The 25546-nt window shown below is 37.4% G+C and overlaps 1 protein-coding gene across 9 annotated transcripts in view; it reads left to right on the plus strand.

Annotated features, from left to right (window-relative positions):
* Window positions 1-25546, plus strand: part of PCLO (piccolo presynaptic cytomatrix protein) — a 326540-nt gene that overhangs the window by 180888 nt on the left and 120106 nt on the right. For 8 of the 9 annotated variants that reach the window (XM_039571469.1, XM_039571467.1, XM_039571460.1 and 5 more), the window contains exons 7-9: window positions 3724-5932; window positions 11041-11189; window positions 19354-19435. In XM_039571469.1, the coding sequence (XP_039427403.1) occupies window positions 3724-5932; window positions 11041-11189; window positions 19354-19435 (2440 nt within the window). The remainder of the gene's footprint in view (window positions 1-3723; window positions 5933-11040; window positions 11190-19353; window positions 19436-25546) is intronic. The other variant, XM_039571463.1, reaches the window with a different exon arrangement.

Here is a 25546-nt window from a genome sequence, read left to right on the forward strand (position 1 = left end):
TGCTTAAGTGTGAAAGCTGAGTTTCTGAGCAAATGAAGCTAATATCCAAACATGGCTCCCTGAATGGAGAGGAGCATATCATGTTCAAAAACTCATTTGAGGAGAGGACAAGAAAGATTGTGTAGCTAGAATCAAACACAGTGTTTAGAGGTAAAAATTTACCCCAGGTATCCTGAGTCATTCTGTCCCCCAAAGTAAACTATCTCTTTAAAACAGATAAAAAGCAGCAGAACATACTAGTATTTTCTAGTACTTGACTGATTCTGTAGTGGGTCAGAGGCTTGCTGGCTTTGTCAACAATGACATCAAATTAAAAGAGATGAAAATAGATGAGAAAAAGGTATTTTTAGAAAGATTTGTAAGGAATAGAATGGTCATTGCAAAGGAGTTACTCTGAAGTCACCACACAAGTTAACAGGGTTCACAAGCCTTTGCCCAGATGACCTCTATAAATTCAAACTCACATCAAGACTAATGTGTACTGGCAAGGCAGAAAAGGAAGGTTTTGCTAAATCTGTTTGCATGCAACCTTCAGCTCAGTGTTTTCATTTCCTTACTGTGATGTTAACTTGTCACTGAACTGCAAGACTGAGAAGACTTTCTCCTGTGTTTATTTCAAAACTTTCTTAGGCCTAAGGAGTGGTGGTGGAACGAGAAGACTGTTTGTTCCTCATTTCTTTAGTTTGTAGTATTGTGGAGAACATCTCTGTGGCTTTATTTCAAGCACAACCTTTGGCCTTATTTTGACAAGGTCAGCTTTGCCTCAGAAGCAGATCTGATTACCATTAAGTCAATCCTGAAGGGATATCCCAGACTAATGTAAAATTTTAAAAGGGTCAGCAAAAAAGTAATAACATTTATATGAATGTCATGGTAAAACAAAAACCAGAATAATTTACTTCTAGTTTTTGAAAGTTATGGTCAACATTTAGAGTGATCATTTGCTAGACAAAAAATTATTTTTAAAAATTAGTAAGGATACTAATACATAGCTAGAAGTAAACTGACTAGAATTAAGATGAAAAGCATGATAAAATATAGTAGAAAACTTCATTGTTTATTCAGTCAGAGAACTTGCTAAGGTTGCCTGTCTGACATCTAACTTAACCTTTAACCGATGGTTTTAAGGTCTAAGAACGCCTGCTTGTGTTTGTGGCTCCAGAGTGGTCTCATCAAGGTTTCTACCCCATCTTTCCTTTGGGTACTTCAAATGTAAAATGGGCGTAACATTATAAATGTGAGACGAGGACCAAAAATACAGGGATAGGACTAGACAGCAGAATTACTCTTTCCACTCCCAATTCTTTCTGATAAAGAGATTAGAATTTGCCAAAGATCAGCCCTAGCTTGTCTTTTTTTTTTTTCCATTCTATTTAACAAATTCAAAGGAAATGCAAAAACTAACAACAGCCACTTTAAAGTTACCTGTCAAAATACTGCAGTTGAACTTCCCTTCAATATACTAAGCCACTTCCCAGGGATCATGCTAATATAAGTGATGATCAAAATATCCAGGAAGAAGAAGGCACACATTTTATCACAGTACTAAGATACTTTTTTTCTCTTCCCAATATAAATATCAAGTGAAAATTATTAAGACTTGCCTTTTGTGAGAATAGTAGCTGAGAACTAGTGGTTATCAATACTTTTTTAAAAGCAAGTGGTACTTCCTATAATATCTGTTAGTCTAAGTTTCTTCATATACAGAGAGATCTATAAACAAAATATGGGGATTTTTTTATAAAATGCATCTGACAATGAGATTTATGCATCAGCAACTACCATCTGAAAATATTAATTCCATAAAGTATTGTAGAGCTTTTAATGACTGTGTTATTAATAGCACTTCCCAATACCAGTGGCCATCTGTGACTGCTTCACCATCTGTGATTCCTATTTCAGTTCAGGACGGGGAAAATAACAGTGGTATTACACTGATTTTACAATATAAATCATTAGCCAACTAGACCTACTGTAGATGATTAATTTGTCTTTGCTTATAAGTACACACTGAGCAAGAGAAAATTAGTTCCTTTGATTTGTTGGCACAACATGGGTTTGTGAAATGGCCACGGGAAGCTGAAAATATTAAATTGCTTTTATTGAAATCTGAAACATGCAAAAGTTGATGGAATTTAGATGAAGAGAATAAAAGAGCTTAAATGGCACTTGAAAAGGTAGTGGCTGTTTCCTTAAAGATCCATGGCAAACCATGTGTTGATTATTGTAATTTGTTAAAGCTAGGTAACAGAGGAGCAGGAAAAGGGGATTGTCAACACTTCTTAAAAGCTTGTACAGTTTGTTGATGCCATATTAAAATAAACTGAGAAAATACTGATTTATAAACTCCTACTTAAAATCAATCTTACTGATATCTTATCTGAATGAAGCAGCATTTATTTCAAAAGAAATGCCATTTTTAATTAAAAACACTTAATGCTTGCAGAAATACTGTCCTTTCCTGCAGAGGCAGGAGTGTCAATTTGATCAGTATTGTTTTTTATTCTTCCCTTATTAAACTGGGCTAAAATGTTTCCACATGTTGGTATTAATATGTCTACATTCTGTAATGGCTGAGGTGATTTTTCTTTTGTGTCAGTGTATGTGTGTAGATCAATCTCTTTTCCTTTGCTAAGGCAAAATTTGTAAGAAGCTATTAGGGAGATAGGATACAGTCTCAAAATCATTCAGGTCCCAATTTTTAATCTGTGTACATTGTGTGGGAGCCTAAACTTAAAAACTAAGAAAAAAAGTTTCAAAAAATTTAGTACTTCAGGGTGCAAAACAAATTGCTTCTAACCAGTTGCATTGTCTACTTTCCTAGCTGATGAAGGGAGATTGGCACCTCAAAAGGAATTACTTATCAGCCTAAGGTAGATAGTTCTACATCAGGATGAATCACTCTTCCACCATTAACTCTGAGGAAGTCTGGACATCTGGACAAAATTAAATTACTATAATTTTATATCGCTTAACTTTTTTTCAGTTTTAAACTGTAGCTTTCTAACTGGAACAAATTTCATTTATAAAAGTCTTCAGTGAACTGAAGAAAGCTCATACCAGTTTTGTAAGGCACAAGGAAATCCCCTGAAAAAATATATATATTTAGCATCAGATATGAGGCAAAAATTACAAGATCATGTGAGAACTACCTGTCTTGTCACTAAAAGTTCTGCTTTGTTGTCTGGATTTCAGGACAAGTTATAGCTTATGGATATGCATTCAGTGTCTGGCTCAGTCATCTATTCAACTTTACAGATTATACATAATTTAGATATAAAGGTGTATATAAGTACACTTATATACAGATTGTTTATTAAATTAAATGTTATATAAAAGGGAGGTGTATGCATACATATTCCCCTCCCACATACATATGTATTGAATATGCTTATGTATAAGCAGGCAGAAATTTAAAAAAAAAAGAAAAAACTCTTAAATTACCGTTGATTCAATTTTAAGACTATAAGATAGATTTTTTAATCTTAGGCTAAACAAAGTCTTAGTGAGTATCACCCTTATTTTGTATTAGACTGCTCATTTTTAGCAGACTGACAGCCCTTTTCCTTGCCATTTTCTTCTGCTTAATCACAGATAGAATATTTCCTCTGTCTAAAGGAAAATATGTGGTTAAGTTATAAAGCCTTACCCTGAAAAAATTAAAAAAAATTGTGATTAATTTCCCTCCAGAATAGTGATGCAGTCTTGTTTCTTCTATTGCAGTCAAAAGGTTCTTCAAGCCTGACTCCATCCAGCACTCAAAAGAAGGTGAAGAGGACTCTGCCCAACCCACCTCCAGAGGAAGCAGCAGCAGGAACTCAGTCCCCATATACTTCTGTGGGATCAGTTTCACGGAGAAGGATTTGTAGGACCACCACTATGGCCAGAGCCAAAATTCTTCAGGATATAGACAGGGAATTGGATCTGGTTGAACGTGAATCAGCCAAGCTTAGGAAGAAGCAAGCAGAGCTAGATGAGGAGGAAAAAGAAATAGATGCCAAGTTGAGATACTTGGAAATGGGCATTAATAGGAGGAAAGAAGCCCTACTAAAAGAAAGAGAAAAGAGAGAGCGTGCGTATCTCCAAGGAGTAGCAGAAGAACGTGATTATATGTCAGACAGTGAAGTTAATAGTACCAGGTCAACCAGAATAGAAACTCAGCATGGCTTGGAAAGACCACGTACTGCACCCCAGACAGAATTTAACCAGTTTATGCCACCACAAACCCAGCCAGAAACACAGTTTGCCCCTGCTACAAGCCCATATGCTCAGTATCAGTATTCATCTCCTGCCCTGCCAACTCAAGCACCAACTCAGTTCACACAGCAGTCACATTACCAACAACAGCAGCCTTTGTATCACCAGCAGGTTTCACCCTATCAGACCCAGTCAGCGTTCCAAACAGGAGCTACTATGTCGTTTACCCCACAGGCTCAACCTCCACCATCTCAACAGCCATCATATCAACTCCCATCACAGATGATGGTGATACAGCCAAAGCCAAGACAGACCACATTATATTTGGAGCCTAAGATAACAACAAACTATGATGTAATTCGCAATCAGCCTCTCATGATAGCACCAGTTTCCACTGACAATAGTTATGCAGTTTCCCAGCTGGGCAGTAAATACTCCACCTTGGACTTGAGGATAGGGCTAGATGAGAGAAATAGCATAGCAAGCAGCCCTATATCAAGCATATCTGCAGATTCGTTCTATGCAGATATAGACCACCACCATACACCCCGAAATTATGTGCTGATTGACGATATAGGAGAACTTACTAAAGGAACAGGAGCTCTTGGTTCCAGTTTTAGCCTCCATGAGAAAGATCTGACCAAAACAGATCGACTGCTTCGCACAACTGAGGCCAGGAGAGCACAAGAAGTGTCAGACTTCCTAGCACCACTGCAGACTTCCTCTAGGTTACATTCCTATGTTAAAGCTGATGAAGACCCAATGGAGGACCCTTATGAGCTCAAACTTCTGAAACACCAAATAAAGCAAGAATTCCGTAGAGGTGCAGAAAGTCTTGATCATCTGGCTGGCCTGTCACAGTATTACCATGGAGAGGGCAGCTACAGGCATTTTCCAAAATCTGAGAAATACAGCATAGGTAGGCTTACTCTTGAGAAACAGGCTGCTAAGCAGCTCCCAGCAGCCCTCCTTTACCAGAAGCAGTCAAAACACAAGAAAGCCTTGATAGACCCTAAACTAACAAAGTTTTCACCTATCCAAGAAAGCAGAGACCTTGAGCCTGACTATTCAAGCTATATGACTTCTAGCACTTCAACACTTGGGGGAATTACTACTAGGGCAAGGCTTCTTCAGGATGATATCACTTATGGCCTTAGAAAAAACATCAGTGACCAACAGAAGTACATGGGGCCACCACTGACGTCATCCATTGGAGCAGGCCTTGGGACTGCACTAGGTCCAACAATGCGATCCACACTACAAGATGAAGCAGACAAGTCCTATAGCAGTGGTAGTAGATCTAGACCCTCATCTAGGCCTTCCTCGGTGTATGGGCTCGATTTGTCATTGAAAAGGGATTCTTCCAGTTCTTCTTTAAGACTGAAAGCTCAAGAAGCTGAACCTTTAGATGTTTCCTTTAGCCATGCAGCACCTTCTGGAAGAACTAAACCCACCAGTCTACCTATTAGCCAAAGCAGGGGAAGGATCCCAATAGTAGCACAGAACTCAGAGGAGGAGAGCCCACTCAGTCCTGTTGGACAGCCAATGGGAATGGCAAGAGCAGCAGCTGGACCCTTGCCACCAATATCTGCAGATACCAGGGACCAGTTTGGATCGAGCCATTCATTACCTGAGGTCCAGCAGCATATGAGGGAGGAGTCACGGACTCGAGGCTATGATCGAGATATAGCCTTCATCATGGATGACTTCCAGCATGCCATGTCAGACAGTGAAGGTAAATTAGGCCTCAGACTGGTATCTTACTATCACAACGCAAATCCTCATTTCTATGCATGTGTCTGATTTTTGTTACACTTCACAGACTTGTTCTTTTTCTGTTGCTTGGTGCATCTTCTGTGTATTTACATTCTTGGGGGTTGATTTGTTTTGTCTTTATTTTGTATTTTTTATTTTACCCTAACAGTTCCTGGATGGTGTTTAGCTACTATAGCATGCTACTATATTGTTGATTTGCTTTCCTTTTGGTTTGCTTGTGCACTTTCCTTTTCACTTGTTTATGTCTACTTTTCAAATATACTGTGTAGAACATTCCATGTACAATACAGACTCTGCCATCAGTCTTTATGTGCAGCTCTCTTCAGTGACTGTGAATCATTGAACTTGTTTGCAATAGTTTTGGTTGGGATTTGGAAATAATCTCCCAAATCTCTAAAAAACTCCAGTAATTTTATGTGCATGAAATTTCATGATAGAACTCAAAAAATGATAATCCCATCTCCCGATGCACCAATTTAGATCTGTGTTTATGTAGAAATAGTCTGTTCATTAAGTACATATTATATGTTAGAACCATATAGAGCTTAACGTGATAGCAAAATAACATTCTACATATGGTTTGTTGAAAGCATCCTGTCATGTGGACTTCTGTGCATTCAGAATTGTGATTATGTAAGATAATTTGTCATTTGGATGGTGCAAGACAATCTCATCCTTCAATAAACTTGCATAAAGTATTTTACTTCTGTTGATGGGTTATGCAGCGTAGCTGGTTTTATATGCACCCCATACACGTCTGCCAAATAAGCACAAGAGTTTATCACGCTTAAGTTCAGGAAAGGGACCTTTCTGATGTATTATAAATAGTGCAATTAAAAATGCTGCTTCTGAATAAGTACAGAAGAATGTTAAAGCTGATGTTGAGTACTTAATAATTGCAAATTATGTATCAGTTTTGTTTGAGTCAGTTCAGACTTAATATATTCTAAATTGTTTAAAAATCATGAAGACAGTTTGAAAGCAAATGAAATGAACATGTTTGAAATTGTATGCGTTCCCTTAACTTTTTCTTATGTGTATTTACTGCACAATAAAAGAGACTTTGCATGCGCTCTATTGTCTGTAAATGGCAATGATTGTCTCAAAAGACACATTTGCATGATTATGAAGTAGTATGGTTTATTTTTCACATTTCTACTAACCTCCGTTCATTATTGCATTATTGGTTTTTTACACATGCTGAATCTTTCATAAGCATTAGAAAAATTGATCTATTTGCCTTCCTCATACTTCATACTAAGGGTTTTGTTTTCTAAGTTTCTCTTCATACTTCTTAGATATTTCTAACCCCCTCATGAACTCTGTGTTTCAGGAGAGACTCAGGGTCATTAGCTTTTTTGATATTTATCAGAAGTTTAACTGTTTTCATTGTCCTTCGATTCTTAGCACACAGAGTCCTATAATTAAATCTGAAAGCAGTTGAGAGGAACTCCCCAAGTTGCATCTCATATCATTCTTCCTAAATAAGCAGATGCTATCTTGTCTGCTCTCAGCTTGTGACTTTTACGGGTCATTCTAGAGCCACATTGTGAAAGATACAGGACTTTTCCTCCTGAAAACTAAGGAGAGCCAACCTGGACCAAAAAAATCCAATTTGGTGCTATTCTACCTCATATGAACTGGTCATAGGGAATTAAAAATCTGCCCTACAGTGCATTATGTTTCTCATATATATTTGTACAAGACATACATGTTAACACTTCAAGTTTAACACATTTCAGTTTTAAATTAGTCTCTGATTAGTTAGACCCTTTCAGTGGTGTTCTAACTTAATTCACATATTCTGTATTTGATTGATATGTCACATAGGGCTTCTCCTTTCAGCAGTCTTTTTTTCTAATTTCTATGAAACTTTTGTCTTCACAAATAGCTTATTTCTTGGGAAACCAAAATACCTTATGACATTATTTTCAAATATGCTGTCTAATAGCAAGTAACCTGTATTGAAAATAATTCATATTATTTGGATGATAGAAAGTGTTCAAAAGAAGCAATTACATTTCTATAGAAAGTTATGGCCTTCTTTTTTTGGGAGTGCACTCTTCCCTGTAGTGCTTTGATGCCCTGAAAGTGGACACCTATTCTGGCATGTTTCATCCAACCTTTTAACACAATTTGCTTTGCAGTTTCTCTTTATTTTAAGAAACTGCTGCATGGTCTTTACAAGATTTCATTAAAAGAAATCAGTCTTAAGCATTGTCTAGGAAAACTCTTCTTGTGCTACAGCTTGATTTATCATCTTAAGAGACTTCCAAAAATTAAATTTAAGTTAAAATATTAAATTTAAATTGTTTTTCTTTGGTTCAAACTCAGAGACATACTTAACTTTCTGTTCATTTTTTATAAGCGACATCCCATAACAAATACTAGAAGAGAATGCAAATAGGACTTTGAGTCCAAACCTTTGTTTTTTCGCTAAGTACATACTGTAACGAATCTTAAACCATGCTTCCATACATAAGTAGTGCTTACATTGGGATTCCAGACTTCAAACAGGTTAAAAAAGTAGCCTTAGTGTCAAAAGACCACAGCGTCCAGAGCTGCCCATTGGAAATAAACAACATTTTGAGCTCTTGAAACACTTGGAATTTTCTCAGGCTTCCCAGTACCATGAAAGCTCTGATGCAGCAAATAGATCTCTGTCAACCCCACAGCTGCCACTTTCCACACACTGCTAAGTATGCTGAAGATACTAATTTTCAAGAACACTGAAGCCAGTACTCAATTTTATGAATATAAATGGTCCTTGCTCTTCAGAAGATATAAAATATACCTTTTCTCACCCAAGATATTTTTTTTCTTTTATATGCTAATTTGGCAATTCTTCCACAGGGTTTAGAAGCTTAAATTTGAGGTATCAAGACATCAAGATATCAACACAGCCAACTCCTTGTAATTTTTCATCCATGGGATTTAGGGATCATTGTTACTCCTCTGATTGAGTTTCTTGGACCCCACGGCCTGGAGTTTAGTCTCGCCTGGTTAATCTGGGTGGAACCATCTGGCTGCATTCCGTTAGTCTTAGAATAAAAGGATGACTTCTCTAAGAGCATCAATGGTTCATCTTGGTTGTTCCCAGGTTTCCAGCTGTGACAAATCCCAGCTGCACAAGCCAAATCCAGTGGTGTGTGTATGTACATGTGAGTGTGGTGTGTGTGTGTGTCTATCTATATACATGTACCTTTATAACATCTTAAATTTCAATAAAATTCACACATTCATTGCAGTTTGATAAAAAAAAAAAAAAAGGCTGGTCTGAACTGCAGTATGGAATTCTACATTTTCAAGAGGAGCAATCCAGGAAAAGTTATTTCAACTGAGGCAGGAGGAGAGAAAAAAAAAAGTCATTCTTTCATCTGCTCAGATGATGACACAGACTGTGACAACCTGCATTAGCATCTGGGTTCAGGAATATGCATTAGGCTCTTTATGCAAGCTTCAGAAAGAAGTTCTGTTAGGATGAGTTTTGAATGAACCTGCTTTGTACAGGCACTGGTCAACTGGCATAAATGTAAAGCATGAAGGATTTGCATGCTAGATCATAATGGTTTATTCAGAGCAGTTAATCAGTAACTAATTAGTAGTCAGATAAGCATCAACCTCTAATAATGTTTCTGGTAATTCATATATGCTTATCTAAATAATATTAATAAACTAATGTTAGATTAAGTTTGTGCACAGTTATGAAGGAAGAGGCTGCATAATATCTGAATCAAGATTAAGAATTTTCTAAAGGCTTAATGTAATATAGAATGTTCATTTTACCACACACAAAGTATTACTTCCAGAAAATCATGCATATATATTATTCCTCTTTTTTGGAAAATTTAAAGAAAATAGTAACAAAAAACCACAATTTGCTTTTTTCCTAATAACATTTATTTCCAAATTATTTCTTAACCCAAATAGATAATGTTTACTTTCACAACTAAGTAGGAAAGATTATGCACACTACCATTTTCCTTTTGAATTCTTTTCTCTGTCACGGGCATTCAGTCTTGTTACTATAGCAAAAACTGACCTTATTTAAGGTTTGCAATTCCTTGTGGTTTTGCTGAAACAAATCTTTTCTTCCTTTGATTTCCAAATTTATCTTGCTTAATAAAGCATAAAATTCAAACTTGCCTTACATTCAACATTGCATTACCTGCACAATGTTTTGGTCTGCACTGATTGGCAACATAGAAGAAAATAGGACATGATTCTGATCCCAATGGGGTGACAGCTATGTCAGTTGACCCAATAGTCAGTAAGCATAAATATATGCATTTGCAAAACTGATTTCAGTGAAATGGCATTATTTGATTCCCAAAAGACACCTTAAACAATGTTTTGTACAGATTTAAAATGGTTGCAAACAGAATAATAGTCTTGTAGAATTTTTGCAGAAAGAATATTAACAATCCTTATACAAAGGTTCATACTGCAAAATCAGGGGATGGAATTCAAAATGAGATCACCTGCAATATTTCTGCTCAGAATTTCAGTTACATAGTTTGGTTTCCTATCTGCTTTGATTTGGGTTGATACCGATTTCATAAAGAGGTCATAATTTTCTTATATATAGTTATAGATTATTTCCAAAACATTTTTAACAATATTCAGTTCAGATATTTGGGAATTAGTGGAGTTTGCATTTCGAGGTCTGGTTATTTTGGGTTTTGATTTGGATTTTCTTGGTTTGTTTTTTTTTTCTTAGTCTGCTGCAAAATAACTAATATGACTAATTCTTTTTCAACAAAAATTTTAGAGAGATGTGAAATCTGCAGTGTATTTCTTAGCTGCCAGAAGGAAGAAGTGGCCATAGCACTTGGTAGATTTCTTCTGTATTTAATATCCATGCGTCTGACATAAACAGAATCTTCTCCCTTTGCTGTCTCACAGCTAAATAATGCTCAAGTTCAATGTCTCAAGTCTCACCTCTAACTTTGCTTTAGCTGCATGGCCAATTAGTAACCACTCTGCATGTTTGCTATGCACAATGCACATTCTTGCCCTTTGCCCAACACTGGATCAGAGCATTTGACCTGTCCTTGGTTTTCAAAGCCTATCATCTCCGTCGGGAAGAAACAGATTGGTTTGACAAGCCCAGAGAGCCTCGTTTGGAGAACGGACACATCCTTGACAGAAGGCTGCCAGAGAAGTTGTCACACTCTCGACCACTAAGTCAACACCAAGATCAAGTAAGCTGTCAAGTAAGATGTGCCTTTAGTTTTATAAATGATTGATAATTTAATCATACTGTCTGATGATTCCCGTAGGGGCTACAGGATTACTCAAAATCCAGCTACATTCAGCTGAAGTACTGTTGAACGTTTGATGATGAAAGTAGATTAACTTTCCTCTACAACTCAGTATTAATTTTGCAGGTTGTCTTTTGACTTTTGAAATACAGCTGAAAATATCTATACCTTAAGTATACTTAAGTATTCCTTCCTATTGGGAAAAAAAAAAGGAAAAAAGAAAACAATTAGTCTCATTTTCCCTTACCAGCTTTATCCCATCCAAATTCAAGTCCCTTCTTCTAGCAGTTGAAGGAAAAGAATTATTTTATATTGTTGGCAAATTTTTCCACTTTCAGTTGGTGAGTATAATCCCAACAGTCTGTGATTAATTATTGAATAAATCAGCAAGACTTTGTCATCTAATAATTAGAATATTTCATTTATTAGGGAGAGAAAGAAAAATACCATACTCTTCTTTTCAGGCTTGCCAACTTTGAAATCTAGTTTACCTTAGTGTACCATCCCATTTCTACTTTTTATTAGCAAATCTTATGTATTTCAAATCTCTAAGGTCTCCAGTTGCTTGTTTCAGCTATCATTTTTACTGATTGATTTAGATTACATCCTGATATATTCTAATGTATTGATTTAGATTACATTTTTACATGAGATCAAATGAATGCAATGAGTGCATTTCCTCAAGACAAGAGGAAACAGCCTCAAATTGTGTCAGGGGAGGTTTAGATTAGATACTAGGAAAAATGTCTTCATGAAAAGGGTGGTCAAGCATTGGAACAGGCTGCCCAGGGAAATGGTGGGGTCACCATCCCTGGAAGTGTTCAAAAAACATGTGGATACTGCACTTGAGGACATGGTTTGTGGTGAACATGGTGGTGGCACTGGGTTGACAGTTGGACTTGATCATCTTAGAGGTCTTTTCCAACCTTAATTCTGTGATTCTAAGTAAAGGTATTACATGGTCCCTTTGTGATACTTAATAGCTTATGTTGCTCATGTTAATTCCTCAGATAATATACAAAACAGGAATATCCCACTACCAAGCAGCCTTTGAAACTTTTATGCTGGTGAGAATTTTCACTGGCATTTGAATATCGAATGTAGGATTTATGAAGCAATAGTGTAGATTTTATGAAGTAAGTGTTAAAATATCTTACAAGCTGTCATTTATTTTTCCCTCCTTTCCTATCCCTAGCATATATTGAGATTTACACACCCTAGGTTGTACTGGGCCTACCCATTTCTTGTTGAGAAAAAGGGCTTTAGAAGATATAATTCTTACAGGAATCTATTCAAATAGATCTATGAGTCTATGAATCAACTTAATTGCAAGATAAAAGATGTTTTTGAGTCTTCACAGCTCTTAATATCACTGACAATAGTTAAAAAAACTGCCTCTCTGAGCACTTTAATCCTCATGAGAAATATTTATTATTCTAAGCATACATAATTGTATTTTACCACTACAGCTTTCTGAGGTAAAATTGAAAATTTTCCTTGAAAATCAGGTTTGTCCAAAAGGATTACTGCTAACCCTGAGCTTTGTGATAAGGAGGTGGTTAGTAAAGATGCATTTAACTTCTAGGGCTCCAGAGCTTGTGTCCTGGGAAACAGTTCTAAGGCAAGGTCTTAGTCACAGACATCTGATCTTTGCTTTATTCTCTCATATCAGTAGCACTACACTAGGACTGGTTGAAAAACTTTGTTCAAAAATTTTCAGTTCGAAGGTTAAAGGGCCTAAGAGTTGTTTTCCTGGATATTTCCAGGAAGAAAATACGTATTTTTTTCCTGTCTCAAGCTGTTGTGATATCTCCATTCTTATATGGAAGTAGAGATACAGCATTAAAATCTTGCCAAAGGCATTTTTTAAGGTTTTGTAAAATCTAGGATGTAAATTGGAGCGTGAACGTGTTCTAAATAATTCTGTCTGATGCCATGGAAAGCCTCTGCAGAAGAGAAGAAGTGATGTGTGAGGAGGAGTTTTACAACAGTTCCTTCTTCTGTTTCCATCCAGGTTAGATACTGTCAGTCCCACACCAGTACAAAACAGTATCAATAACTCTGCAGAAGGGAGAAATGCCAGTTCTCACCAACTCTACATCATCTACCTTATCAAAATGTTACTCAGAGCATGTGTATGTTAAGTGTCTTCTGTGAATATTTGTTTGAGACAACTTAAATATATTTTCAGATTTGTGACAAGACAAAAAGGGTTAGAGATATTTTAAAAAGTTTCATTAGCTCCATGCTGAATTTTGAAACACTTAGCAATAGAAGCAAGTAAATCAGTATTAACATCTCTATTTTTTAGTATTTGACTGTTTTAAAAATATGAAGGCAAATAAACCATATCAGGCCAATGAGAGTGGTGAGGCAAAGTAACCACTCCCTAAAGGCTTTTCTAGCCCTATGTGTAAAAAAACGGTGACTGAATTCATTGTGGCATGCTGTCTGTCTCCTGTATCCACAATCAGTCCTGCACAGGGACCTGTATTGTCCAAGTGTAATGTATTCTGGAGATAAAAATGGCAAGTCATTCTCCATCCTGAACCATCTGAACATACCCATCTTCACCCAGAGCTTCCTTTGCTGCAGATGATTTCCTGAAATCAGTTAGGAGGGAAGTTTCCTGGTTAGCACAGGAATTAAGCCATTGCAACTCCTTTAACATCCCTTACTGAGCTCAAACCAGACACAGAAAAAATAATTTGCATCAATAGCACTAATCCATTTGTAATGTATCAATCAATGTTTCCAAATACACTTATTGGCTCTAAATTTGCTATTTTTATGATCTTCTTTGTTAAAAAAATTAGAATATTTTTATGATCACTACAATATGTGTATTACAGAAGATTTTGTTTCACACATGTGAAATATCAATTTCCTTACTAGATGAAATCAGAACTGCTTGATTGCATCCCACAGAGCCTGTACAATTGAAGGTAATAAATAAAGCACAACCCTGAGCTTTTGAAGCAAGAATGCAGTGGAGTGACAACCCTGAACCTCCAGGTTTCCATGGAGTTCTTAAAACCTAGCAGATTAAGCTCACATGCTGTATAAATATTAAAATACATTTGTTTCTATAGCAACTTCTGTGGTTCTATATAGTATTCTGAAATCACATTAAATTGCAGTTGAGTTGGATATCTTAATAGCCATTTCCCAATGTACTGATTCTGGACTGCTCCCTTTAGGAGGGTAAAACCAGATCAATACATAATCTATTGTAGATTTCCCACTGATCCCTGTTGACCTCAACAGTTTGCTGAGTTACTGCCAGTTCACCACCAACTTCTTTAAACCTCCAGACATCAAGGGTTTTTTCGTATTATTTTCTGTGAAAATTATTTGCATATTCTGAACTAAACTGGCTTTTGCAAACAGTTCGGGAAAGAACAGTAGGAGGAGGTGCCAGGGCAGTAAAACTTCATAACAAGGGCATAGACAATGAGAGTATATTAACAGGCAATAAGTATTTTTTCAGTGAGGCATTTTAAATACTTCCAGTCATCATGAGTGGGTCTTTTTAAGCCCTAAATGAATAATAAAATCCTAAACTCATCATAATACTAATAAATTGTCATCAGTTCACTTAGGCAAAAGTTTTCTAATCACAAAAAGAAGGCAAGGGTTCTAGACATGAACCCTTTTGAATGAAATCCCCTATTTCTAAACACCGAAAAAAATTATGTGCTCCTCTCTTCATTCATAGGTCACTAACATTCTCTTTAAATTTCAGTCAAGCCTTTTTAGGGGCACCTGAAGATTTAGATATTATGAAAAAATGGGTCATAAGGTAAGCATTGGGGCTAAAATGAGAAAATACCGTTTGTGACACTGATACAGAAGGCTACCTGAAATCTTCTGTTCCACATTTTTGAGGTCCATCTACTTCATTTTGATTGTTTCCCAACTAGCAAGGAGAATTTATTTTAAGTTGTAGTAAACTGTTTTCTGCTAGAGACTTGGTTGGCGGGGCATTTTGTGATTAAGATTCTCTGGAAATATGATGAGAAATGGGTCATTTCCAACTTTAGTGCAGTTGTTAAAATATGTAATCTAAAGAATGAATTGTTAGCCACCCCCTCACTGTAATTCACAAAGGAATTTAGCTGGCAGTGGCTCATTTCTTAGTCACTCAGAAATGTTTTTCTCTCTGCATGCCAGAATGACTTTTAGAGCAAAGGTCAGTGTTGAACTTACCTAATTGCAGAAGAAAATGCAACTGACTTTGCAATTTATTAATGAGCAGGAACGCTGTATTTGTTAAGTTTTTATTCAGTGCACCTTTTGCAAGTTATCTCCATCACCAGGGATCTATCCTCTAGAAAGAACTTTCCGTCTTGAGGATTTCTAGAGAACTTGACACTTGTGCTCTGCACAGGGGGGATGTAGCAGTTCAAAGGGGCAGAATTACCACAGCTGGAGAAATTCTTGGTGCCAGCTTGCACAGGCCTTGTGTGCTCATGCAAGTACCTGTGGTATTCAGAAATTAGGATGGATACTGCCTAACCCATCACCTTGAGCATCTACCATCTTGTTCCTGGATACCTGCCTCAGGTAGTTTCCCTTGAAAATGGTATTATCCCAGAGGACAACAGCCAAGTGTAGCTGCTGAGAGTCACCTTATCAGGGCCTAACACTGGTGAAAGGGGAGATGCAGCAACATTTAAAACCAGGAGCTACCATGACTTTGGTGATCTGATCCAAAGACCAGTTGATACATTACAGGTGTGGCTATGGACTGAAATACTGAAATACACTTCATTAATTTTATTTCTAAAATATAGCACTAGAGAAATTTATTCTTCTTGATTATCCTCTCTACCTTATAACATTCCCTTTTATGAGGCTTCCCTAGTGTTTCTTTATCAGACAAAACACTTAAAGACGACTGTCCTGGGGCGATGTTATGAAGCCTCTTTATTCCTTAACCGTCCGCTTAATGCCCAAGGACACTGTTTCTTTAAGATGGACCTGGGGGACAGTGAGGCAAGGGGAGGGAAGGGAAAAAAGAACAGGAAAAAAAAACAACTGAACCTTTTCCCAGCTAGCTGGAACACAAACCCAAAAAGCCAGCACAGCGCTCCTGGCACACTCCCTCCTGAGCCCCACCGAGCCCTGGAGCCCCCGAGCCGTTGGGTTCAGCCGTTCAGCCGCCCCACACTCGGTCCCGTGGCCTCACCCCCGGGTCCATCTTAAAGAAACAGCATCCTTGGGCATTGAGCGGATGGTTAAGGAATAAAGCGGCTTCATAACGTCACCCCAGGACAGATGACAAATGGAAAATGAAGTGCATTTTTAAACTGATCTTCTGTAACAGTCTTAGAAAACCTCAGCACAATTATTTGCTATTCGTTCCATTTTTGGAGGGCCTTTGAGCTGACTAATAACATGAAACACATGAACAGAGCTTACATTTCCTGAGGAAGAGGATGATATGCCAGTGCTGAACTACAAGTCGAGTGTACTGAATGCTCCCAAAGAGGTGAGGAAGGATCTTCATGACAGGAACAGATGGCAGAAATCTCTGGGGTTTGTCGCAAATAAGTGGGATCAAGTCACTTTTGCCCTGTGACCTAAATCTGCGCTTGGGGACTTACATGTTCTCCAGCCATGAAGTGGAAGGATGGCCCATCTGCACCAGTTTGTATTTACACTGTTGTGGTTGTGTGGCTTCAGTGGGGTCCCTCTCTGTCTTCACTGGGGAAACTGGGGGAAGAGTCTGTGAACTGGAATATATTCAGGTGAAGGGAAACCAACTGTAGTGGAAGTTAGAAGATGTGAACAATTGGAAACACAAAATAATTTGTGTTCTACAGGTTTTCAAATATTCTAGTAGATTTTCAGATAAATTTTCAGATGAATTTCAGAATAATTTGTGTATTACGGGTGTTCAAATATTGTCGTAAATTTCAGATAAATATGCTCACTAATGGTTAAAGCAAAACATCAAGACCAATATAACTGTTCTCGGTATTATCTATTTACAGCAACCACTGTTTTTTCCTATTTATTCTGCCACTTTCAGAAATATACTAGTCTGAAAGTAAAAGTCTAATGCCATATTCCATTTAATTACTGATTCCCACCAACAATAAAAGAATAATATACTACCCTGGATGCTAATAAACTTCAATGGTTTTATTCAGACCTGTATGAATCACAAAGATTTATTCTTCTCATAAAATTCCAGAAGTGAAAGTAATAAGGAAGGAATAGTCTAAAGAAGGAGACAGTCTATATTTTCAGATGTATTTTTCAGCAGTCATGTACAATATGGAATTGAATATTCTTGGATTGTCATTTATTAAAAAAATGAAAGAAGATAGAGCAAGTAAAATAATATGAATGGAATTTTAAGAGCTGCAGTGTTCCTCAGTTAAATTGAATTGCTCCCACCAAAATGGATCCCAGCTAAGGATCTACTCAAATGTGTTCATACACTTCTTGTAAATGGCAATATTTCTTTTTTTTTATTTAATTCAAAATAAAATTAGATGCGTTCTTTCAGATTTTTTACAATTTTATGTAAGCTACATGTGACAAATGTATCACTTTTAGTGTTATATAAAACTTGCTGAATTTCTGACAGTGTCATGAAAAATATAACACTCTCCCTATCCATTAATGTGTGGAAGCCTCATGGAACTTTATTCACTTCTGGTAGTATTAGATTCTATGTTCTAACAAAATCCCATGATAAAATCAAACATCTGCCTGATCTCATGTTCTGATTTATTCTGGAGTACTTGTCCACTACCAAATCCATCATCTTCTTCATGTCTAACATTAATTACAGTCAATATTACTCTCACTGTGTTATGGGAGGATTTGAGCCTTCTAGATACAGCATCATTCACTGGATAAGAAATGGAATTACGACAACAGATGTATAAACTCTTCTGCTTACTGTGAGATTGAGTTAAGCAAGTCCCTTGACTTCTCTGTTTCCCTTCCCATCATTTATGTGTTCTATCCATTAACTTCATAAAGTCTTCAGGGCAGAAACTAGGTTTGAAGTGTTTGGCTCAGGAGGAGCTTAATCCCTTTAAAGACTACTTAAATATAAATAATAGTAATAAACTGTTGGCAAAAGGCTGCTGATACACTCAGGCTGCTGCATTGCCATGCTGAAAAGTGTTGTCCCCTTGGCTCCTTGAGGCTGCTTCCTAAAGTCCCATCCTGAAGCAGGCACAGTCATGCTCCCTCCTCTCAGTCTGGGTGCAGTGCCCAGGCTTGGAACTGACATGTCAGAGGCAGAGAAGTGATGGGTTCAGCTTTGATACCTAAAGACCAAAACTGCAGGCAAAGGGGCGCTGTAATGGCTGTGAGGGGAGTATTGCAACCAACACTCCGCAGAAGCATTTTGGTGTGGGCTTGGGACAATCATCCCTGGCAGGTGGGTCAGTTCCTGCAGCTTGGCCCTTCGTATGCCCAAACCATGGGGCAGGTGGGGTCTTTTCAAAAGGAAAATTGGCTCTTTAGAGTCTGTCGTAGGGTGCATTGCTCTCAGCTTTGACAAGGTCTAGGATCCATCCAGGTAAATGTTGTGCATTTTCATACAGAATGTAGTCCTGCAGGTTTTAGTTTGGGTCTTTCTGATGTTATCTCTCCCCATATCTTCCAAATGGCTTTTGGAATTTGAAGACAAGAGGTACATTGAACCATGTGATTTTGCTGAAACTAAAGCTGCAACTCATGGACGGTAACACATGAACATTTTGTTTAGGTGCCTAAGAAAAGAATTTTATAAAAAATAGAGGAATTATGTTTCATTTCATTCTTATCTTAATCATTGCTTGAATAGAGGGTTAAGGTTAAAAGAAACTACAGAAGAGAGGGAGCACCTTCTAGTCATTAGGAAAAATCAGAACTAAAGCTATGTTCAAAATTAATCTGGAGTTATGGAAGCAAATATTCATTACCCCGCAGAAGGAATTTGCAGTTTGACCAATGTCTTCAAACTTGGGGAATTTTTTGAATTATGAAGTTGTGATATTTCCCTGGATGAAATAAGTTTGTTAGCTTGTTTCTGTTTCAACTGTCTGAAATTATTGACACAATAGTTGGTTTATCTTTTTATGACATGCATATTTGTGTTCCTTAGATAAATGGGAAGCCCCTGCAATACATTTTTCCTCATACAAGGCTCAAACTACTGAGAGACCCAAAGGACCACACAGTCTCAGGTAAAAAACTCTCTACCAGACATGATAATTAATTTGATTAGCATGAATTATACAAAAATTTTCCAGTATTAAAAATAGTTCCTGTGTCTATGCAGCAGGAAATTCAGTGGTCATTTTAAATCTTGCTCATTGGCTATAACAGAAAGCAGCAGTGCATAAAAAAGGTCACAACATCTGTTCAAGATATATAAGCTATACTGACGTTAAAAAGAGAGGAAAGTCTGTTGTGTTATCCATATGAACAGTCTGTTTTGCTGTTGCCTTTTATGTAACTCTATATTCTCTGCATGAGTTCTTATAAAATAAGCTTGTGTAGGTGTTCAGCATGTACAGAAATGAGGATTTTATTCTTTCTGTCCTGGAACTCTACCCCCCCACAGAGGGGGTTAGCAGAACAATCAGATCCCATTTTTCTGTGATATCTTCATATGGAGACATTTATCACAGGACTTCAGATTTATTCTCTTTTTCCCTAACACTGACACAAATGTTCATGTAAGTCAGAGTCTGCTTGCCAAGGAGATGAAAGTGGCAGAGGTGATATTCATTCACCTCCCAGGCTGAGAGCTGGAACACTGTGTGATATTTTCGTGTATCAAACTGTAAAAGGCTGCCAGTTACAGCACCTGGCACAGGTAAGAACTGTCTGTCTGAGCTTTTGGAATTGCACTCTTTCTAACATCTAATATTGATATGGAACTCAAAGTTATTTTAATACACTGGTTTTGTTCTTTCAGAGGTAGATGCTTTCAGCAGTTTTGTCGTGAAACCATCAGACTTTCTTTTAACTTGCTTAAGAAATTCTAACAGTGTGTGTCAAATTCTGTTTCTGCACAGAAGTAATTACCAACTGCCAACCCTGGTGTTCCCTCAAGCATTAAGTAGAAAGTGGCATGAACTTACTTAAATTGCTAAATACTGTTTTCACAGGGTTTCTGGCAGTAAAGTCTTGATAATTTCCATCCTCGGTATCCACCTCATATTTAGGGTGTTAAATGAATGTTCTGTATGTATTATGAGGTATTTTCTTGTTAGTCAGTGTAACACCCACTGATGATTTCAGGCTGCAGAAAGACCCCTCCACCCACACAGCACAGTCTGAAAGAAGCTGCCAGCTCTGCTATGTGTCAGCCTGTGCTGCTCCAGGCCCTCCCTGTCCACAGGAACTCCTTGGCATCCTTGTAGCGATCTTTGCCCTGCAGGCTGATGAGTAATGCTGTGATCCAAGCTGCTCTCTTACTCAAAAATAAGTGGAATTGTAACCACACAACTGTAAAGCTCATGATTTAGTGTTCCTATGTAAAGTTACTTACCCTCACACAGTGGGAAATGCCTATTCCAAACTCTCAACTACCTCTCATGCTGGCAATCACAGCTACACATTGTGTATCAGGGAAAACGCCTTGTGAGCAGTGATGGGCAAAAGACATCTCATTTACTAATGCCCTGCACAAATGAGGTCACACAGGATCAAAAATTTACTCAGGGTCCTGCTAAGGTTATGTAGCCCACACTGGGATTGCTCACTGCTATAGCTATATAATACTGTGCTTAAATTCTCATTGCAGAAAGCAAGCTTGGCTCTGTCTACAAACCGCAGTCATACTTTTGATACATGCTTGGAGACCTGCACAGACATATTTCTGTATGATGTACGCATAGATTTCTCTACAAATACTTACAGGCTTAAATGCAAATTTTACAGAAAAGAGCCAAAGGTAGAATAGGGTAGCCCTGAAACAGAATTGGTTGTAGTTTTCATTCCTTATACATCTTTGAAGTACCATAACTCCTTGACTATGTACCTCCCTTCCTTCCCTTCTCTCATGTGTCTGAATGATTTAAGTACATGAAAACTCTCTTCAAATGTGCAGTGCTTTATGCTTAGCCTTCAGCTTTCCAAATGACCTCTCCCAGAGATACACACATGGCTTTAAAAAAATTAATTTTGATTTAACATTATCTGCAAACTAATAGTAAGCATCTATGTTAATTAACCAGACAATAACTATTAACCAGGGGAAGACATAGAAGTCTATTATGCAGCAAAAGTTACTTTAAATTTTGGTAAATTAAGCAATAAATACTTTTATACCATCACAGCTATCTCACTACAAGAGTTTTGGATAGTCATCAAGATTCCATGTTTGATTGCTTCATTGTCTGGTTTCTTTCTCGTTGTTTTTATTTCTTCCCTTTGTCTCTTTCTGCTCTCCCTTTCTCTCTGCCCTTCTTTCTTATGGAAAGTACCAAAATGAGGTGTTGACTCATTTTTTTGGCCTTTATACTTGTTGCATAAACACAGGAAAAGCGTATGTTAAAAACCACAACCATCAGTAAAGCTCACGTGGGGAGTCAGATCTTTCCAAGAGAACAGACAGTCACTGTTAAAATCCTTTCAGTAGCATCTTCAGCTGAACTTTTGTGTTGCTGGATTCTTATAAACCAGCTGGCCTGTGGTCCTGGGTGACCACAACAGCATATGCACCATCTACTGTCTCCTATTTCCTCACAGTGTGTACAAAACATCCTCTGTCTTGGCTGTGCACAAAAGCCTCTCCTATGTGATCATTTCTGCACATGCAAGAGTTTCTTCTGATGTTTTAAATTACCTATGTGCAGTTTAGTGAGTTCTGCAGCAGGAGATGCCTGGGAAGGTGCCTGAGACTGACAGGTTCTCCTCTCAGGGAATGAATGAACACATCTTCAGAATACAATTAGTGTATCTGATCTGGAGTGTGCACAGCAAGAGTTACGTAGGGAACTGTCCCAAACTGTACACAATTCCCACTTGGAGAATTCCTGTAACTGTTGACCGGCTGCTTTGCTGGGAAACTGGCCAGTGCTTCAGCCCATTATCTCAGCTCACTGGAGTTCTTGGGCCAGCCTGGCATTTAATGATTCGGTGTGCTGGGTCAGCCCAGATAACCAAATCTACCACAGCAGCTGTTACTGTAGGACAAACTTGAATTTCATCCTAATAGCACCATTATAATTTGAATTCCGCAGGTCTCATGACAATCTTACCACAGTAGAAATTACTGCCTGTTATGAATCCAAAAATTGTCACACTCTAAATATCAATAATAAGAGTAGTCCCAAATATTTTAAAATTCAGACTTCTTCACTACGTATTATGTGCACATGCATTTGCTTTATTTGCTTTCCTGGTTAATGAAAGCTGACTCTGAGGTACAGATGCCTTTGATGCCTCTTACATAACCTGGCATAATTTTGCACACAGAAGCATATAATGTGAATTTTGGCATGTGAATGAGGTGTTTAAGGATTGAGGAACAGAGCCAGAATTGTGATGGCAAGAGAATAACAGTGTTGAATGAAAAATAAATGTATACTTGCTCACTGGCCTCTCTCTTGAAGGTTCTTGTTTCTTTATCATACACCATAATCTAGAGCACACAGATCTACTTTTCAAGATACGCAGTGTCCCCTCCTCAGACAATGCTGGGAGGTGTGAAGAAATTTCCAAGAATTTACTCTTCAAGGACTTATTAATAATTTGCAAAAAAAAAAAAAAAATAAAAGAATTGGCATCATGGTTATGCTGAGGTTCCAAAGCAATGACAGCAGCGATCAGTGAATGATAATACAGCAGTGTTTAACACTCCAGAAACTCATTGTTTTCACTGAGAGTTCCTTGTTCCTTTTGGATCCTTTAGCAGAGCAGCATAAGTGCTGTTTTATACTGCCAGAATTTTCTCTTCTGTTTTTTATCACATCATTGTTATATTTGAAAAAGTGAATTGAGGATATGGCTATTGAAGGTAATGAAAGCACTGGCAATACCTTTGGAAATGTTGCAAAGATAACTTTCATTGTGTTATTCCTGATCAGGGAGCTGTTTAGACACTCGGGGGGGAAATCCAACAAGGCAGACACATCTTAGTACGTCTGTAGGTACAATGAGTGAACTTAGTCAAAGGTAATTTTTACTCCTTTACCTCACATAGGCTGAGTCAGAAGTAATTTTTCCTTTTTGAAAGGAGGCATGTACTGTGTTTCCAGGAAAAAAAAAAAAGTACCTTTGAGCAGCCAGACTGTCCGTGAACATCCTCTTCAATTCTGGTGAAAAAAAAAAAAAAAAGAAAAAAAGAAAGAGGCAGAGAAACAATTCAGAAAAATCTGCAAACTGTGTAGTGGAGTAAAGAAATGAATTAGATGGTGGGCAGAAGACTGCATCCCTAATCTCCACATCAGCAGTGATGTCAGTGAAACTGCAAGGAGAATGACAGGGTAGCTGTAATGCTGTACACACGTCAGACATGCCTCATGCTCTCCGTAAGGATTGCTAGTTCCTGCAAACAACACTACACTTCTGCAGTGTGCCAGCTCATGCACAGATAGAGAGGAAGGGAATTCAGAGAGTTTTCCTGTATCAAGACCTCACTGCTATAGTTAGTCTCTAAATAAACAACCCTATATATTTAGGATTATTTCACCTGCAAGTTCAGCAAAATTAGTTCTTACAGCAAAATACTAAAGTGCAATGAATATGTGATTACTATTCAATTAAAACCATGTTAAATATAGTCACAGCCTGTGTTCAATGTGAGAAGTCAGAGAGTGAGAACTGGAATCCACCTCCTGTCCTCATATTCTTAGAGGATTACTTATCCTACTTCTTTCATTTAATGTTGTGAAGAACTGAGATAATACTTTGCACAAAAAAACAATACCCTCCTCTAGCATTCCCTTGTCACTGGGGAAGGACTTAATCCCTAATTAATGGCCTTCATTCCCTCAAACACTCACTCCTTAGCAGAGACATGGCACAGAAGTTAAAACCCATAAACAGAAAGGGACTGAGCTGTTACAGTCAGGCTACATCAGAGATTTTCCTGGGAAGTCACACAGTAGTAAATGAGGATAGGACTGGAAATAAAAGGAAAGAGAGATGCCTGGTTTTGTCTTAACATCAATTTTAGAAAGAACTCAGTACCACTGAACTTTCTAAATCAAACAAAAAACCAAACAAATTCTTTTGTGTGTTAGAAACACTTTGTAGAGATACAGACCATATATTCCATATTTATGTTTCTTGTCTCCAAATTATTTTAATTTGGAAACCACTAGTGTGTGTATTTAAAATATTTTCCATGAAATCTTTTTGGCAACTCAGTTGTTTATGCATTTTTCAGTATATGAACATTTGTTGAAGATGTTGAGTGGAGGTAATTGAGAGAGGGCAATATGTCTGCTGGCTATAAAGGTGCAATTTGCTTTCATAGCTGTCATGCAGAAAAGGCTGCAGAAACAGATCACTGCAATGCTGAATGTTAGAGTTCAGTCAGGCCCCCGGATTTCCATGGAGGTTCAGCTGTCAGTCAGTGGCATCTATCGAGCCACTGGTGTCTATCAGTAAACACAGATGAAACTCAGTGCCTGCAAGGGATTTTATAGATTTAAAGCTACAGTCTACCACAGATGACAGCACAGGTTCTGATGTGACAGGTCATCCAAAAAGAAGAGACCTTTATCTTATTTTCAAGTAGGTGTAATAAATGCTTCAAGATGCTAACTCATAAAACACTTTATAATCCTTCAGGATGATAATCAGTGAATCAGATCATCAGCATGAAACAGATTTGCAGCTGATATAAATCAGTTCTGTGCTATTAAAACAACTGCAATATATCTGAATTTCATCAGCTCATGATTTGACTTCATATGTGTTTTATGCCTTAATTACCAATGGCCAAGAAATGCAACAGCTGTACAATCATGTTTCTAGGAAACAACTTCATTTAAGCTAATTTTTTTAGAAGCACCAAAACAATTCTCCTGAGGACAATCTTGAAAATATTGTATCTATATAGACAACCAGCCTCTGATATGGATCATCATATTATGTATTCCCAAGAATTGCATAAGAATAACAATGCACATAAAAATTTAGGCTGGATTTTATTATATACATTATTTTTCCTGCTGTTTTTCAAGTTCCTGTGTTAACTTGGTTTTGTTTGCTTTTTCATGTTTCCTTTATCTCTGTTCTCCAGACTTTAGAGATTGCTTTATCACAACTACAATGTCTAAATATATAGCTTGCATTTCTTCATGGTAGTTTTAACTCTGACCAGTCCAAGAGAA

Source organism: Corvus cornix, chromosome 1A (assembly GCF_000738735.6).
Source record: "Corvus cornix cornix isolate S_Up_H32 chromosome 1A, ASM73873v5, whole genome shotgun sequence".
Classification (NCBI taxonomy): Eukaryota; Metazoa; Chordata; class Aves; order Passeriformes; family Corvidae; genus Corvus; species Corvus cornix.